Raw genomic sequence first — 18,787 nt, forward strand, 5'->3', positions numbered from 1 at the left:
CCCTCTCATACATACCCTGTCCATAACCTTGACCATACCGAATGTATCCGCCTGAATCATGATGACAGAGAAAAGCAGCTTTATTTTCTAACAAGTGACCTCATCTCCAGGGAATCAGTGACTGGCTCATTCAAAGGATGGTAATAATTAGAATAATAACATGCTAACAACCTCATAACAAAGTTCTGATGGTCACAAAATCTAGTTTAACAGAAATAAAAACAAAAACAAATTTAAAAAAAAAAAATCTGAAAAATGGAAATAAGGGGTTCAATTATACTTTATTAGGATCCTCATTAGCTAACACCTTAGTCTAGCCTTCCTGGGGTCAACAAAAAATTCAAATTTCACATGGTAACTGAAATTGTTTGTGTTACAGAAATGTGGGTGAGCTCCAGTATTCAAAGGGTAGATTAGAATACGAACCTGCTCCAGGTCCAGCTGCCAGCGGGATGCCTGCTCCTGCTCCGCCCGCAACTACAAAAGACACAACACAACAACATATGAGCCTACATGCGCTTTCACGTGTTATTTGGTGGGGTTGAATGAACCCTGGGTTGCTAACCCCCTTAGTTCACTTTGTTTGGGGAGGTGAGAACACCCCAATCAAACTCTGTAATAAGAAATCACATCTTGGTTTGTGAACCTTGGAGTTGTTTGTTTTCAGTGAGAATGCAGCTAAGCCAAAAACAGAAAAACAGCCAAGCAATCACACAGTTAATGAGGCTGACTGATCTGTTTTTGTTTTCTGAAGCTTATTTATGTTTTCTCGTGCTTTTCTGAGCGTCTTCATACTGTAGAGCATGTGTATCAAGAAAATCCCTTTTTGCATTTAGTTTGTTGGAAATAGACATATAATGTCATAGCATAATGCTTAAATAGAAATGACAAGCTTTGTTAACTTCACACATCTGACTTTGTCCAACAAATGACTGACAAGCTTTGTTTATTGCACACACAGACACACAGAATCCCCCCCCCCCACACACACACACACACACACACACAGACACACAGAATCACACAGACACACCTGGGGGCTTCAAAGGCTTAGCTCCAGGCAGCAGTCCAGCTCCAGCTCCAGTCCCAGTCCCAAGGCCTGCACCAGCACCGTAGGGAACTGAAGCACAGAAAGGATGGGAGTGATTTGGACAGTCATGCCTTCTAAACATTTACTCAATGGAGATATTACTCGGATTTAAAAAAGTCTTTAAGTGGCAGACAGTGTAGGACTCTTACTTGCGTAGCCTCCTCCATAGGGGTAATAGCCTGTTCCGACACCTGTCGTCATACAATGAACATTATTAGATAAGAGGGGTGGCTCTCAAAGTGAAGTCCCATTAAGTAGAAGATAACCCATGACGATAAGGAATGAAAATGTGGCTGTTCTGGTCAGAGGTTTCATTCTCTCCATTGTTATCTCCCCAACTACAATATACCGTAAGATTATGTTTTAAAACATATTAAAAACCAAAAGGCTCTTATGGGTCCTTGCCATGCAAAAGTTGACACACTGACCCCTATTACTATGGGTCTATTTTCTGATTCTGCTGACTAGTCTTTTATCCAGGCTGGAGCGTGGGTTGGATATAAAAGTATATATGAGTGACTGCCACTGAATTTGATATTTTAGGATCTACAGTATCAAAAACGCAACAACCTTTAGGCTTCTTATTGCATGCTTTCGTCCTATGCCATGTAACTGTCTTTCAATGCGTTTTAGGTATTGACAGAGATGACTGCAGGTCAGAGGTCATGGTAATGTACACAAAATAATCATATCATAACACAGTAATCACACATTATTTGTTCTCAGCACAAAGGACAACTGCAAGTCTGTGGATGTATGCTGAATTGTTTCCATTCAGAATGTGATAAAGGCCGCGTAGGTCTGCTTTTCTGCTCTCTATCTTTATTTTTTATATCAAATCCACGGTGAACTTCATCATGTATTCGACAAATTATGCTGACAAGCTGCACAATTACTGATGTACCTGCACCTGTATAAAAGTGCAAAATTGCCAAAATACACTAAAAATTGCAAACCTGTAGATGCACAAAACTGATGACTCTTCAGTCAAACCGGGGTATAATTAGGTAGAGAAATGCCTGATGCAGCTTTTCACTGAATATCAACCACTGGTATTATTGATTCAAGTTGCGCCATTAACTCAGTTGTCTAGACAGAATGTGAATAGAATGTGTATAGAATAGAATAGAATAGAACAGAATAGAACAGAATAGAATAGAATAGAATAGAATAGAATAGAATAGAATTGTATTGTCCATCCTAGGCTGGAAATTTGTTGTGCTAAAAAGTTACGGTCATCCATTCGCTTTTGCGGTCTGCCTATTATTTTTCCAGCTGTATTAATCCTGTTTAAGTTTCCAAACCAAACAGAGTGTTGAACACAAGGATGCTCTCCACCAGACTGACATAAAACTCTCTCTAGAACATCCTGGCTGCCGCAAAACCCCCCTGGTGAGATAAATATACCTGGGTATGTGAAAATAATAATATCAATAACACTGAATATGTTATTGATCTCCACTAAGACTATGAAATATTAATGACAACATAAGAACGTTTAGAATCTGAAAGGATGTGGTGTGTGTGTGTGTGTGTGTGTGCGTGCAATAGTGATTGTCTCATTCACAGAGTGAGAAATGAAAGTTATGGAAGTACAGATATTAGCTGACAAGAATTCTGTATTATAATTGCACTACATACTAGTCAGTTTAACTGTCTTGCAATCAAGCAAGTTGCAGTTTTGTCAGCCTGTAATTAAAACCTTTCAGGAAACATGGGGTTAGCATTATGCAAATTATATCTTCTAACAGGTAATCATAATTCATACAGAAACTGTGTTATTGCACCCTCTGTGGGTTGTTAAATGAGAGGACTGATGTTGCATGTAATTCCTGCTATTGATTCACTTGGATAAGGGATAGTCATTTTTGTAATCCATAACAACAGAATATTCAATATGTATATGGGCAATTGACTGAATGTTGACCTTTTGGTAGGGGATTGTGCAAGATCAAATGAATGTATGGTTAATGCATGTAGAAAATTTAGCAAGACCACAAGCAAACAACTGGAGATGTGGAGATTGTATCAAAACATGCAGTGATACGGTTGCCCTTTAAAGGCAGATACTAGCCATCCTCACCTGCTGGTAGGAAAGGTTTAGGTGCTTTGCCACCTGTGCCATCTCCAGCACCTGAAAACAGCAGTGTTGTGCCATCAGTATCATTACAGTCTCACAGACTGCAGTGGACACAAACAACTATAGTTGCTCTATTTATGTTTGTCCCCACCATGTGGCCAGATGATGTACTGTACTCTTTGAGGTTTCAATCATATAAAAGAGCTTTTGGGCTAAAAAAAAAAAAAAGTACAGTACTTGAATCAATAAAAAGTATACATTTTGGCCTACCTGTAGGCTGTTGCACTCCAGGTGCAACTAAATGAGAGAAGAAGGAAGATAGTTACATCAACTATCTAACATTCCATATAGCAAAATGTATAGAATTTGGTTCACTAATTAATGCAAATGAGCCAAAACATGGATGCAGCGACACAATAAAAGAGACCGTGCTTGATTTTAAAACAAAGAAAAGCAGTACAAGAAAACTCATAAGTGGTATTTACAAAGGGTTCCAAAGTAAAACCAATTGTGTACTGATAAATAACTCTGCAAAAACCTAAACACACTTTGCTAATCTGGAAAATTGGTGCTGAAAAGCAGTGTGGAAAAAACATTTTTGTTTTTGTTTGGAAAAACATTCTTAAGATCAGTACCAAGAGGTGACACTTACCAGGCTGACCTTGGCCTGTTGGACCAACTAAAAAAAAAGTGGTAAAAAAGAGTGGATCAGTTTCCTCAGTTGACCTCCAGCATTAAATGTGTTGACCAACAGAGACAATAATCTCAGTAAGAATAAATAAAATGCAGGCAGTACAAAAATGTATTCCTGTACAATATGGTAAATTATGCTTGATTAATAGTATAAAGCAATACACATACAATACACAACAGTAAATGAAAACTGCTCTTACCACCAGAAGGTACTCCTACACCTACCCCACCTAGAACACAAAAACACACAAACACACCTTGGGTTTTATACCATATCTAGTCTAAATAAAAATTATACAAAATTGTGAATGAATAACCATCCTTTGTAGGTTAAATGGGATGATGATAATATGAGAGAATGTTTGGCTACTTACCAACACTTGTTCCAGCTGTGAAATAAAAACAAGAATAATGAAGTTTAGAAAGCAATCCAAGTATATTTCATTGTGGTATACTGTAACTGTCATGAGCAATACTACAACAATTTATTGAAATCTGTTTCATATCTACTACTTACTGCTAGGTTGAACAACTCCAGCTCCAACTGTCAAAATAGTCAGTCATAAAAGTAAGTTAGAAAAGGCTGAGACATACTACAGTATTGAATGGAGTAAATGCAAAAAATATGAATTTATTTCTGAACTTACCGCCTGGTTTCACAGGTCCAACACAAGAGCACAGAGTGTAAGAAAGCAAAATTAGTCAGATTCTGCTACAGCAACATGCATTTGTATACACAGTTGCTATTGATGAAACTATAAAACAGCACTTAATTCTAAATATTGAAATGGACAGACATGAGGATAACAAACAGAAACAACATAGCCACACATAATACTCTCAGTATAATACAGAACAAACATAAAAGAAAACATAACAAAGAGAAAATCATGTCAAAAACAGCAGACGTACGAAACAACCATCTACTGAAAGGTAATATTCTAAAGCAGGGGCTTCACAGTACATACTGTATATAACTGCACTGTAGATCAAATCTCAATACAATTTCTATGTCACTTTCATGATAACAATGGTTTCAGTTACGTTAAATTTAAATACTGGAAATATTCCAAATAAAAATCCCCTGCTCTAGAACTTAAAGTAATGTAAGACTACAGCTAGTTCAAGAAAAGTGACTGAGTGCAAGCATTTACATGGTCAGATCTTTGCAAACACTGTCTAAGAGCGATTGAGGGAGGAAAGATTTCATTCCAGCATCAAACTATCACTACCTCTTGAATGACTATTCATAATGAATAAATTATGATTAGCAAGTATCCAGATTTTAGCTATGATGAGCATAAATGGGACATATCAAGTGCAGCAAGCTGTTAGTGAAAGGAAAAGGAATGTGCAAGGCAAATAGGGTCTAGAAAAAGAGAGAACCTGAGGCTGTAAGAGACAAAATATTTGGTGGGGCACAGACAGGCTATATCAACACCTTTTTGAGCATTGCATCACACTTGACATTTGAGGACTGCCTGTCTGAAATACAGCTGGCACGCTGAGATGTTCTTAAACTTTTATCTGATGGGGCACAAAAAAAAACCTTTGCAACAAATTTGATAAAGTGCTCTTGGCAGAAAATGCCAAATCCATTGGATGTTTATCAGTGTTAGGTGTTGTGAAATGCTGAAATAAGGAATTGAATAGTACCTGTACTTTTCCCTAAATTAAAGTGGAATAGTCCAAGATAGTCCAATCAATATTTGAGAAGATAAACAGCTCCCCTAAAGGCAGAAATCAGAGTGCCAAGACTCAAACCTGTAATTTCATTAAGATCCAAATCTGGTCCAAAGACAATAAATTGGAGAATGATTTTGTAGACCCACAGAATGCTTAGTTTTTATACCCAAATGAGCTTATATTCTATTGTAATGTTATCAATTTTCCAGAAAATATACCCTTATAAAATCTTGCTGGATCTATGAAAGGCCAGCGATTCATGTTCATTCATTCATGTTCACAAATACTGGTTGGGCTGTCCTACACTATTAGCATAACATGCTGTATACACAATTCTTAATTTGAGTTGTTTTCCCCTTTAAATGCCATAGATTTCACTTAAAGGTCAAAGGTTGTTCATGCAAACAACAAGTCTTACTGGGCTGTGGGACCTCGGGGGCCTTGCCAGTTGCGGCAATAGGCGTGGGCCCTGCCAAAAGACAACAGGTTCCAGTTTGATCCATTGTGCTTTAAACAGACATAGAGTGGGGGAAACTAGCATAGGCAGAAGCCATAAGGTGGACCTTGACACCGCCACAGCCGGGAGGCTATAAGCTAGAGGTGGTCAATAGCTGGCAGCACTAGCAGTACAGACAACATGTCAGTTTTGTGGGCAGGGAAAGGGAGAAGAAAAATGTAGAGGGGATATAAGAATGAGGGCACAGTACTGGTGCAGCGACCCCGAGGTGGAGTGCAATTGCCAGACAGTAGTGGAAATGGTGTGGCGGGTTAGCTGTCTATGTATTGCTGAGGTCCTGCTAGGGGTCTGCTGAAGAAGTCTGAATGGGCTTCTGAAGGTTAAAAGCAAACAAAATTATACTTTATGGTTTAATGTCTACTGCCACTGTTAGATAATACTGGGCTGTTGGGTATAAACTATATGCTGTACCTCAGTTGAACAATATCACCAACTAATCACCATCTAATTAAATTTTTGGCGGTACAAATCTCCTCCCACATAAGTTGCTAATGCAAAACTGTACTAATAAACATGTGTACAGTATATACCCTTGGAAATGGGAAGTATTGCTGAATACTTCAACTGTACCTGGGCTAGGAGTTCCAGCAGGAATTAGATCCTTTGCTGTAAAGAGCAATAAAAAGTTCACACACAGTCAAAATAAAACAGCACCAGCTAATCAGCAAGTAAAGAAACTCTACTCTACTAAGGCTTACCTGGTTTTACAGCTACAGGAACACCCGTGCCACCCGGTACCACAACAGCAGTACCATCTGGAAGACCGCTGACGCCTGTACCTGGTGTGGCGCCCGGCACTGGCACTCCTTCTCCTGTGATGCCTAATCCTACAGGGTTAGCAAATTTAATCCAATATTATGCTCCAAGAACATGCAGTATTTTACTTTCATTTTAATAAATTAGGTAAAGCCTAATGATATGTCAACTCTTAAACTTATTTTTGGGATGTGACTGGGACTGACAGACTCTTGTCTTCAACCACTGCAGTTAAATTAAGCAAATAACATCAAGCCCTTGCTCTTTGATTCTGAGGGACTGACACCAAAACATGACATTTACCACTGATGATTTAGATAGCTTTCTGAGATTAAACTCCATTGTAGCTGCGCTGCAAACATCTCAAAGTGACATCACGTCATCTACCTTTGGCTAGTTATCCGCAGGAATAAGAAAAATACATCACCAAACAACAAAATGGGCCCAGAAATGCAAGATACGTCGCCAACAGGTGTTTTTAACAGTGTTTAAGTGTTTTAGGATGGATTTTCCCTTTAAAGGTTATCAATATAACAGTTTCAGGGTTCTCCTTACCATATTTTGGTGGTTTCACACCCCCTGGATATCCTGCTTAAAAACAAAGCCTTATCAATAGTTTTATCATGACACCTTCCATGTCGAAGACATCATATAGTTTCTCAGTGAAATAATTAGTCCTTTACTGTCTTTTCATAGTACATACCTCCAACTCCTCCTGGTACAACAGGTCCTCCTGTTCCTCCCAGTCCTGCTCCTCCTGCAACTCCTGTAGTAATTAAATGAAGCAGGGATACACTCACAAAATATAAACACAGATAAGTGAATTTTTTTATTTTGAAATATTCAAAATTTGTACTAAACCAATCAGAATCATATTATGCACAACTGAATGTGTCTGAATGTTTGATATTTCTATGTTTAATGTGCATTTATTCATACTACCGTATTTAGCAGCTTTGGCAGCAGCAGAGTATCCTCCTGCTCCTCCCAGTCCTCCAGCTCCTCCCAGTCCTCCTGCTCCTCCCAGTCCTCCTGCTCCTCCTGCAACTCCTTCAATAAAATATTATATTTTCACTTGTGCACTCTAACCAGTGCTGTTAAACATTGGTAACACTTTATTTGGATAGTCCAATGTTGATACTCAACTAACTATGAGGTGACAAAAAGTAGATTATTAGACTATTAGACTATGTAACCCTAACCTTGATCCCATTTTTAACCCTAAACTCAACTCTAACCTGACTATTTCTTCTTCTTCTGACTTTTCTATTTCTAACATTAACCCCAACACTAAGATTAACCCTCGCCCAGACACTGAATATCTATAGAGTACTTTTCAATTTAATTATGTGTATCATTTTAAACTCAGTAGACTCTATAGTGACACATTATAATCACTTAATAGGAGGTTGAGTATCGACATTGGACTATCTAAATAAAGTGTGACCTAAACATTTATCAACTCAGATATACTTTGCATAAAAAAGAAACAGTGAAGATGTTTTTTCAATATTCCACCTGTTCTTAACTATCCTTGTCTTCATCTTAAGAGTATGCGATGTATGGTCCACAGAGCATTTGGATGATTCTGATCACAGTTGACGAAGTAATCCTAAAATAAATTCAGAAACTACTTAAAAAACTTCTTACCATACTTGGGCGGTTTGACTCCAGCACCAGTTCCATAACCTAACAAACAGAATGTTTGCAATTGAGAGTAGTATCTAACATTTACCATATAATGGAAAGTTACACAGCAAAAGTGCTTTACATTTACAAAGCATTTTTATAATTTTAATAATTTACCTCCATATCCACCTCCAGGTCCTACTCCCACCACAGCTGCAACATAACACCCCCGGAAGAAGTTAGATTAAAAAGTAATGATTCTCTCACACTAATAAAATCTCTCCTTGAAAGCACAGCTAAATCAAAAGCCTGGGAATAATGCTTACATCCATATCCAGGTAAGAGCCCAGGGCCTCTACCAGGAAATACACCTCCACCTACACCGCCACCTGGGACTACCCCTGCACCTGCAATGCAAAATAAATCATGTAAATACCTATAAACAGGTGAAATGCTCCAAAGCATTTTGGTCTACAATATCTTTTCCATAAAAAAATGTTCTTTGCAGCTACCGTATTTAGCAGCTTTGGCAGCAGCAGAGTATCCTCCACCTACTCCCCCTGGTACTCCACCAGGTACTCCTCCTCCTGTTCCTCCCAGTCCTGTTCCTAGGCCTGTTCCTAGGCCTGTTCCTAGGCCTGCTCCTGCAACTCCTGAAAGTCCCCATGAATGAAGAGAGGGGCACTCACTTCACTATAGAATTTTAAATACTTGACACTAGAGATATACCGACTGCTCATATGATTGTGTACCAATGCAAACTGAATGTTATGGAACCCATGACTCCAAATTGACTGAGGTTCAATTAAAGTCACAATGGAGAAGCATTTTGAGAGCATCTTGCTTCCATAATTTGGCATAATTCCAGTTGGAATTACATCAAATTGGAATTGGAACGTGGAGAGGGACTGTTCAAAAATGGCCAACAGTGTAAACTAATGGGACAGCCGTATCCGTCAGGGAGAGAAAGACAGTATTATATGATGGGAGGAGCAGAGGGGGGGATTGTTGGAAAATGTGTTATTGGTTGGAATTTTTATGTATGTCTACTGGAACATCATGAAATAACGACTAAAATACACATTTTCCAAAAAGGAAAGGTAATTGGGTTTTGTTATAAAAATACGAGAAAATATTTTTTTGTAAATTTTTGGCATCTATTGTTAAATAATGGAATTTGAATGAATACTATGAATGAATAAATGAATGAATGAATGAATGAATGAATGAATAAATACCACAATTTCATATACAGAGAGATATCCAAGAGAAGAGACTGTACCATATTTGGGTGGCTTAACTCCAGCCCCTCCGGCTACCCCACCTGGCACCCCTCCATATCCTCCACCAAGACCCCCAGGCACACCTAACAAGATGGTTTACAGAAAACATGAATCTAATGTTGCAAGCTGGTTTGCACAAATGTCTAAATAATGTGTATAATAATGTGTAATAGTTTGTAATATGTTTCTGGGAGAAGATGGAAAATGTACTGTACCATATTTGGGAGGCTTACCAGTTCCATAGCCTGGGACTATAAATGAGGAAAATGTATATGATCACATGCTGAAATCAGACATAACCCCTGCTACAATACGCTGCTATCTTCATAAACATTTATGTAAGCACTGAACATGTCTTCATCCTATAGCTACTACTTACTATGATATATATCATAAATTTAAGTTAAGGTTTATGCCCGCCTTACAGAGGTGCTCTCCTCTGTAAATAGAAGTGAGTAAACTGAGCTTGCTTGTACCCCCTTCCCCTCTCTACAAAATCCCTGCCCCTCTCAGGCATCTTCCTTGGCTTACCGCCTGGCCGTTGGTATCCTCCGCCTAGCACACCACCGGGCACTCCACCTGGGACTCCATAGCCACCCGCAGGCACCCCACCGCCAGCCCCGAGACCTGCAAACGAACACAACAGAATCAACAATAATCCACACATTATACTGAGACACAGACAGTTCAATGTGCAGACTGAACGTGTCAGATACTGTGTTTACTCTTATTACCGTATTTAGCAGCTTTGGCGGCAGGAGAGTATCCTCCAGGTCCGACTCCTCCTGGTACTCCACCAGGCACTCCTCCTGCTCCTCTCAGTCCCCCTTGTCCTAGGGCTAGTCCTGCACCTCCTGTTCCTATGTGGAGGACAGATACATTTGTTTACCTGGTACAGCTAGTAACATGAGAGTGGTGTGGTCAAATTAATCTGGCGTGACTCAGCTGATAGGGAATACGAGACTGAACAGGATTAGGAGACTTGACAGAACCAAAGGTGGTTGTGGGGGGTTTGTTGCGAGAACGATTAGCACTGCCACAAATACATACTATATATTATATCGGCAACAAAGATCAAACAAAAATTGATGAGTCCACAAAGTCAGCCACCTGTACATTATGAATGGAGCAGCTTGGTTCTCTACTTTTAAACTTTGAGTGAGTGCTGATCATGTTCACGATTACTGATTTAACTGTCCAAGGATCAAACAAATTCCAAATGAATCTGGTTTCAATGTGGACTTTCCCCTTAATTCTAATAGAATGTACCATACCATATTTAGCAGCTTTGGCTGCTGGTAAATATCCTCCTGCTCCAGGTACTACTCCTGATCCTGGTACTCCCCCTGTCCCAGCGACTCCTGTGGGGCAAAAGAGACATATAGGACCAGTGAACAAAGGCAGAGAGAAATTTCACTCAATGTGCAGAATCAATGCATCAGAAACTGTCTCTGTGTGCTCATCCCTACCGTATTTTGCAGCTTTGGCGGCAGCAGAGTATCCTCCAGTTCCTACTCCTCCCAGTCCTCCTGCTCCTCCCAGTCCTCCTGCTCCACCCAGTCCTCCTGCTCCACCCAGTCCTCCAGCTCCTAGGCCTGTTGCAAGTCCTGCTCCTATGGCCGGGGGAAGACAAGGTAATAGATAACATGTACAGAATGTGCAGATTTGGGTAGGTGCATTAGCTGTGTACCTTATCCAAAACTCCAAATAGAGGAATCATATGTGCAGTAAATGACAGTGTCTGTTCCGTCTGTTCTCATTATCACTATCAAAATCAGAACATATAGATGGAGACAGCATATGTACAGAAAAAAAAGTACACATACAGTATATGTACAGATTCATATGAATGTAAAGACATACTGTATGTTCAGATCAGTTTTAGGGCTCATAACCTAGGTAGTCCTAAAACTGTACATAACGTTAATACCAATTATTATTAATACCATATTTAGCAGCTTTGGCTGCTGGTGAATATCCCCCAGCCCCTGGTACTCCTGGAACTGGTATTCCTGCCCCTCCAGGCCCCACTCCAGCTCCCAGCACCCCCCCTGCCCCTGGGACTCCTGTAGAACAACCAGGTCAAAAGTGTCAATACAGTTGTAGAGCTTATACAGTGCATAAGGTAATATGAACTACTTATGTGGAAGCTTTACTTTTAAGCTAGTGATAGCATAAAGGTATAGATTATGTGAAAAAAACTTTGAAACATGCTTAGGCCTAGAAATATGCTTTCATGATGTGCAAAAACTTAAGTTCTCACCATATTTAGCGGCCTTGGCACCAGCTCCATAGCCTGTTGTAAAATATTTAAAGTTATGAAAGCATAAGATAGCATTCTGTTCCAACCGAAAACAAAAAACAGACACATCACAACATGAAAATATATATTTTTTTAATATAATAATAGGAGATGTCTTCTCAACAATGAGACTAATTATTATACCTCCTGGCACTTGCCCGGGATAGAGTCCTCCTGTTCCGGGTACAACACCTGGGACACCACCCACACCACCCACACCACCCAAACCTGGAACAGCTCCACCTATGTATCAGAGAAGAGACTTCAGTCAAACATAAATTGCATTTATGTTGCACAAATCATGTAACTTTTTTTTTGATGATGTGTGTGGTACCATATTTGGCAGCTTTAGCCTGAGCAGGTGAGATGCCTCCTGGCCCCACTCCTGCAGAAAGTGAAAAATGAGGACATTAGCACACCTATTTTGTGTTCTTTTATATGTTTCTACTCCACGCCACTATAGTATATTAGTAAAATGCCCACCAGTTCCAATGGGATACCCAGGCCGAGACCCAGGGCCACCTTTTCCTCCTGGAAGTCCAGTTCCGCCAGTACCAAAGCCTCCATACCCTGAAACATTGTGATGGGACACATGCAGTAATTAACTCTTGCATCCCTGTTGATGCTGTGGTTGTGCCAAATCAATGCAAAAAATGTGAACAACTGTTTGTACCAAAGGGAAGTTTGCCACCACCAGGTTTTTGACCATAGGCACCTGAGTAGAAAATTGAAAAAAAGGAAAAAAAACAACAACAACAACACTCAGTCTGGAATGATGAGACAGAATAATGGTTCTGTGAATACACCAACATGTGCACATGCACACATATACAAATACACAAACTACTTTAATGACATGTCTAAAGCAGCAGAGTCGATTAAATAACAGTTATCTGGTACATTGTTCATATTTCCAAGTACAATGTTATTATTTTGAATGACATCAATTTGAGTTGATTACTCCATTGCTCAAAGCTAACATTGAGGCCAGATTCCTTCAAAAAAAAAAAAATGAAACTAATTGCATACAATTACATTCAGCAGTACATGTTAACACATTAAAGGGGTTAGTGAGTGCAAGTAATAGTCAAGGTTTGAGCATAGTAGGTTATTGCTAGAGCAGGATTTGATGTTTGAGAACAGCTAGGTTTGCTGCTCACCAGATAGCACTGACTTTTTTTTTTTTTTTAAATAACCAAACTATCAGCATGCGGTATTGGCCATGTTTAGACGGTCATACTCACATTCAAATGTGCACCACGTTCTTTATTAGTACAGGTTTGCAAAGGTTTAAGTCAGAACAGCAAATTCAGCGATCATACGATTGTAATTACATGACCACATGAATAGTTCAACCCATATATGTATATGTATATGTATATGTATACAGTATACTGTATATGGTGGAGTGGAGGCCAAAGCAATCTTCATTCTGCAGGGTAGTACGCATGGCACCCTTCCCTGTAAGAAACACTTAAAATGATTAATTTTAATGATTAGGTTTTGTAAACCTGGTCTGCTTCTTATTAATGGAAATTTGCAGAACCCTGATCGGATTGGATGAGTTGGCAAGCTTACTACTTCATAGCAAGGTTTACTAGTCGCATTGCTATGTGATTCTTCTCTAAATTCTCTACAAAGCAGCCAATGGGGGCATAGTTCTGATTTTGAGGCCATCACAAACTGGATGAGTGGAACAAAATGAAATGAACAAATTTGTTCATCCTTTCTGGGGCCCCAAAAACAGATCTCCCTCCCCCATTGAAACATAATCAGTAATAAACCCACCATACACAACCTTAGGGGTGTACCCATAGATGTGCCCCTTGGTCAGGCCATAAGGCGAGTAAAACTTTCTGTACACTGGAGAAAAAAGAACTACAACACCAACAGCGGTCAAGAGTAGTGGGCATCAGGATATCAGTGAACACAAGGATGCACCACCTGGAATATGCAGTTATTGGCTAGATTCAGATCACATACCTTGCACTTTAGGTGATTTGAGAGGGTATCCATGGAACACTCCTGGCTGCATTGGTCCACCATACACACGGCCTCCTGCGTTACAAGTTCAGGAAAAAAACAAAAGTTTGAATCCTGATCAGCCAATACCAGCGATATACACAATAATACTAATGAATGTGTTTGTAATACTGCAATAATCATCAAGAAAGCTACCAGTTCCTGGTCCTGTCTGGCCTCCTCCTGGTACTGTGTAATAGAAATCATATCAGCCAATCAGACACAGATGAAGCAAGTTCACTGTTATTAATGCAGATTAATGCAGATACTACAAGTGCCATTCACAGGCATGTTCCTACACCTTTTCCAAAGTCAAATTCAAGCACTTTTCAAGCATATTCAAGGAGCATTTTCAAGCTTTTCCAGCACCTTCCAGTTGTGGTAAATTACATATTTATATACATATATATACTCAAAATGATTATTTCACTTCTTCATCACATTAAATCAGATGCTATTGTGCTATAAACAACCAAAATTATGTTTCGTGACAGCAATGCTGTAACGATTATGTAGCGACCATTAATAACAGAGATAGTATTAGTGGAAATAAACGGGATGTTAAGTATTGCTACTCCCCTGGCTCTCGCATTAAATTTAGAATGATATATTTGGGTTATCATGTTCTTCTTAAGTTTGTAACGCTCTTTTGTGAAGGTGTGTTTCTTATAGGAATATAATATTTGATTTAAAGGTCTGGAGCTGTAACCAATCAGTTGGTGAATATACGTCTCATGAAATAAAATAAGTGCTAATATGATGATTGGGGTGATCTCAGGTTGGGCTGGAGCTGCATTACGAACGAGGGGAGAGGGATTTAAAAAGAAGTGGGCATTTAGGAGGCAGGAGGGTCTACTGAAAGATAATATGGAGCATTATGGAGTACAACACCACCACTAACTATGACCTCAATCAGGGATGCAAACTCATGGAGAGTGGAAAAAGGTGACAGATACCAGCGCAGACACAAAACTACTCAGAAATCATTCACCTTAAGTGCCCTATTTTGGGATCAAAAAGGCAACTGTCACCTAAAGGTGACTAGTTTACATCCCTGCTCAATACTAAACGTATAATTGAATTAACACCTCTATGACAGTGTCAAAAAAACACTGAACATTATAGGCATCATAAAAGTAAACTTTATGGCTTTATGGATTGTAGTATAGTAGTAAGAGATCATGACAGGACAACAAAGGGGGAAATGAAGCAGAGTCTGTAACTTAGTTTACATTTCCAAACTACGTTACCGTTAACATTATTAACTATGTCATTTAAAGGTAATGTTAGCTGTTACGTTGCATATTCCATAAATGAACGTGCCGTAATTGACATGCAATACTAGTACTACCATATTGTTTCACCCTCGATCCCTCCCGAAAATCGACTATCATTTGTATTTTTCGTTTTCAAGCCAACATTCATTGAAACGGCAACCTCCCGACATGTCGTCTATTAGCCTCCCACTCACTTCACTGTCCCATCAGGGGGCACACATCAAAAAAGACTGACACACATGCGCAGAGTGGCAAGCGAGGCTCTTGCTGACAACCGGCTGTCTTAATTTTCTGCGAAAGGCAAAAGCAGTTACGCTCTCTCTCTCCGATTTATTTTATTTCTTTATCTATAAATCGAACTATTCAGTCAGATAGCGATTTATTATGAAAGTAATGCAATTAACGTTACAATTTCAAGCAGTTTCAAGCACTTTATTCAAAATCCAAGCACTTTTCAAACCTTGAAAACACCACATTAAAATTCAAGTGCTTTCAAGGATTTCCAGCACCCGTAGGAACCCTGCATTCAACAGCCATGAAAGAAATACCAGCCAACACTCATGAATGAAAAGCACTGAAATTATTTTAGATCTTACATGATTTGTGATTCAGGCCGGTTCCAATGGGCACCCCAGGCAGAACTCCACGACCACCAAACCCTAAAGGAGCCATAAGCATAAGGAAACAGCCGCAGTTAAACTACTGTACAGTATGAAAATTACAAAGACAGTCAATGGTTTGCACAACCGGAGGTAATTCACATATGGTGAAAGACTTATTGACAGAATGGTGACTGAGACCCTTCTGTGGAAGAGACACACCTTGTCCTGGCACCACGCCACCTTGGTAAAGTCCAGGCACACCGACACCTGCCACAGCCAATGAGAGGACAGCACTTCATTTTTGCATCTACAGTGTTTGTCAATGTAAGTGATATGTGGACATAAATCATTCAAATGCATGACAGTGATCTGCTATATCTAGGCACTCCTGTCTTCTGCATACCCTCTTCATAATAACCCGTGACTAGGACAATTCTGTGTGAATACTGATGAAAAAAATGCTTATTGCACCTACCCAATAGACTGTTAGTTGATTATTATTTTTGACTCTACACAAACCTGGCACTTTAGCAGCTTTCTTTGCGGCACCAGCAGCGCCCCCTCCTGGAAGACCTGTCTGTGGAATAACAGGCACTGAAAAAGAGATGTTTAAGTTAGAGTTAGCATGACAAACATAAACATGGGTTGGAGCTAACATCAGTCTAACTTTAAACAGACCACTCTGTAAAATGAAAAAGAAATTACAAAATGGGCAGAATGATGTGGTGTGTGTGTGTGTGTGTGTCTTGCCTCCAGCAGGCACTGCAGCTCCAGTCCCCGCCCCTCCAGGTCCTCCTCCAGCCCCTGTTCCCAAGCAAAGTGCTCAGATATATGTATATGAAAAGAATTTAAGACTTGAGGTTAAATACACGCTCAGTTAAACCACAGTCATGATCACGTCTGTGGATATCAGAATAATCAAAACCCTGCAGTGAGAGTACAGTATAGCTGTAGTTCCCATGACCACTAGAGGGCCCTGTGCCATTAGAAAGGAGTAATGCAGAGGTTTTGGCCCGTGCCAGACTTGACCTTGCACAGGGAGCCAGATCCCTCAGACTGACCAGTGCACTGAGACTAGCTAATCTGGCACCACTAGCCTGTCATCGGCCCCATGATCAAAAGCAACATGGCTGACTTTTAATCTAATCAGGAGAGACGGCCAGTATGCATGGCATTTGCCTTGCCTCATCAAATGCTTCATTTCTTTGGCGATCCCTTCGTGCAGGAAATGAGCTGTCAGTTTCACTTGTAGGGGAGCTTGGCAACTGGATAAAACACATTGGTTTATTTGTTTAACCTTCCTTTTCAATCTTAAATTCCATACTTTGCCGAACAGACGTTGCGCACTGCCTGTAAATATGTGGCCTGAGAGATTTGGTGGGGAAAATTCTGGCAAGAGAATGTTTTGTTTTAGCTGTGTTTTTTCAAATGAATGGGTTGTTATTTTGAGTGTCATGAAAAGTTTTGTCATTTGCCAACCAATACTTAAGAGTAGGCTCTCTGCCATGGTACAGTGTCTGGCCTTTTTTGACTTCATGCTTAATCAACCTGCCTAATTTAAAGTAAATCAAATGCACACACACAGCACATGCTTTGAGGTCATGCCGGGCTTTACTGAAGTTCAAGCTCCCCAAGGCTTGCAGGTACATGATAAAAATGTACATTTGCTTGCCAACCTGCGTTTTTCATGCCGAGTTAACATTAATGTGAAACATTCGTTTTGGCTTTCTCGTAACATACAAGCATGCAGATCTATCAAAGACTTAGAAGGCTTTGTGTCAGTATTCAGCACATTTCATTTTTTCTAGTCTGTCAACAAGCTGAGAATCAGCTTACCTCCTTGTGGTAGTTGAGGAACTCCTCCTGCACCTGTGAATAGGACAACCACTGTGAATACGACAACCAGAACATCTGACGCATAATATTCAACAGTATTTATGAAAATAGATGAGCAAGATTAAAAACATGACCCCCAAAGACCTTCATCAGAATAATCGTGTTTTCCCATGTTACTGTTTCTGCCCCACTTCCTTGGTGACACAGCAAAACATTTGCATGGTGTGACAATATACTTGAACCAAATGTTATGTAATATCTGGCCAGTTTAGAGTCCTGATCACTTACCTAGACCCGGCTGGAGACCACCACCATAGCCTGAGAGATACAACAGTGAACATAGTGGTGTCACAGTTATGTGGATGATATACTAATTACTGATTAAAATTTGCTTTTTTTTAAGAAGAGTGTGGTGTCCTACAGGCAGGCAACCTACTCCGTGAACTGAGAGAAATGATACAAATGCTAGTTGCTGACTGGTAAACTGGAATGATAAAAAAAAAAAAAAAAAAAAAACCATCTGAATTATGAGAGCACATTGTCTCAAATCTCAATCTAACTAAAACAAAAAATGAAGCTATGTGGCCCCATGAATGTCACATGGCCGAGTAATTGATTTGAAATTGAGCATTTGCTCATGTTTGTTTTTGAAACCACAACAGTAAGTTACTGGCAGTTACTCTACTGTGTTCTCCTTCAGTTGACTTTGTATGACACCTGCCTTTCAGGTAGAAAGGACTGGTCAGCACCTGGGGAGCCCCGTCCGCCCCTAGGGGTATTCTGACCCGTGGTGGCCTTCTTTCTTTCACTATTTAGCTCCTCAAGACTTGTGTGAAAGCGCCCACCTCTGGATGTTCTGAGGACTGCAACGGCTTAACTGTTGCCCTAGAAGAGGGATTTCAAACCATGTACCATTTAGGGCCGACGATTCACTCCACCAGGTGATTTCACTGATTAGTTCTTCCTCTTTGGCTAAAGCTGTGTTAATTATTAATTATTCAGCCTTTGTTGAGC

The 18,787-nt window shown here is 39.8% G+C and overlaps 1 protein-coding gene across 1 annotated transcript in view; it reads right to left on the reverse strand.

Moving 5' to 3' along the window:
* LOC139912810 (uncharacterized) overlaps positions 1-18,787 on the reverse strand; it is a 55,749-nt gene that overhangs the window by 8,364 nt on the left and 28,598 nt on the right. The window contains exons 8-46 of the mRNA XM_078284265.1: positions 18,062-18,091; positions 17,774-17,806; positions 16,688-16,741; positions 16,457-16,531; positions 16,157-16,204; positions 15,932-15,994; positions 14,215-14,247; positions 14,020-14,094; positions 12,710-12,751; positions 12,520-12,606; positions 12,371-12,421; positions 12,181-12,279; positions 11,998-12,030; positions 11,681-11,800; positions 11,204-11,341; positions 11,009-11,095; positions 10,469-10,594; positions 10,266-10,361; positions 9,734-9,817; positions 8,964-9,092; positions 8,778-8,858; positions 8,629-8,664; positions 8,473-8,511; positions 7,765-7,872; positions 7,526-7,588; positions 7,378-7,410; positions 6,765-6,893; positions 6,637-6,672; positions 5,968-6,018; positions 4,511-4,513; positions 4,381-4,407; positions 4,064-4,093; positions 3,823-3,849; positions 3,441-3,467; positions 3,174-3,224; positions 1,240-1,281; positions 1,034-1,120; positions 427-477; positions 16-51 (exon numbers count right to left, since the gene is read on the reverse strand). Of these exons, the coding sequence (XP_078140391.1) occupies positions 16-51; positions 427-477; positions 1,034-1,120; positions 1,240-1,281; positions 3,174-3,224; positions 3,441-3,467; positions 3,823-3,849; positions 4,064-4,093; positions 4,381-4,407; positions 4,511-4,513; positions 5,968-6,018; positions 6,637-6,672; positions 6,765-6,893; positions 7,378-7,410; positions 7,526-7,588; positions 7,765-7,872; positions 8,473-8,511; positions 8,629-8,664; positions 8,778-8,858; positions 8,964-9,092; positions 9,734-9,817; positions 10,266-10,361; positions 10,469-10,594; positions 11,009-11,095; positions 11,204-11,341; positions 11,681-11,800; positions 11,998-12,030; positions 12,181-12,279; positions 12,371-12,421; positions 12,520-12,606; positions 12,710-12,751; positions 14,020-14,094; positions 14,215-14,247; positions 15,932-15,994; positions 16,157-16,204; positions 16,457-16,531; positions 16,688-16,741; positions 17,774-17,806; positions 18,062-18,091 (2,460 nt within the window). The remainder of the gene's footprint in view (positions 1-15; positions 52-426; positions 478-1,033; positions 1,121-1,239; positions 1,282-3,173; positions 3,225-3,440; positions 3,468-3,822; positions 3,850-4,063; positions 4,094-4,380; positions 4,408-4,510; positions 4,514-5,967; positions 6,019-6,636; positions 6,673-6,764; positions 6,894-7,377; positions 7,411-7,525; positions 7,589-7,764; positions 7,873-8,472; positions 8,512-8,628; positions 8,665-8,777; positions 8,859-8,963; positions 9,093-9,733; positions 9,818-10,265; positions 10,362-10,468; positions 10,595-11,008; positions 11,096-11,203; positions 11,342-11,680; positions 11,801-11,997; positions 12,031-12,180; positions 12,280-12,370; positions 12,422-12,519; positions 12,607-12,709; positions 12,752-14,019; positions 14,095-14,214; positions 14,248-15,931; positions 15,995-16,156; positions 16,205-16,456; positions 16,532-16,687; positions 16,742-17,773; positions 17,807-18,061; positions 18,092-18,787) is intronic.

This window comes from Centroberyx gerrardi, chromosome 6 (genome assembly GCF_048128805.1).
Source record: "Centroberyx gerrardi isolate f3 chromosome 6, fCenGer3.hap1.cur.20231027, whole genome shotgun sequence".
Lineage (NCBI taxonomy): Eukaryota > Metazoa > Chordata > Actinopteri > Beryciformes > Berycidae > Centroberyx > Centroberyx gerrardi.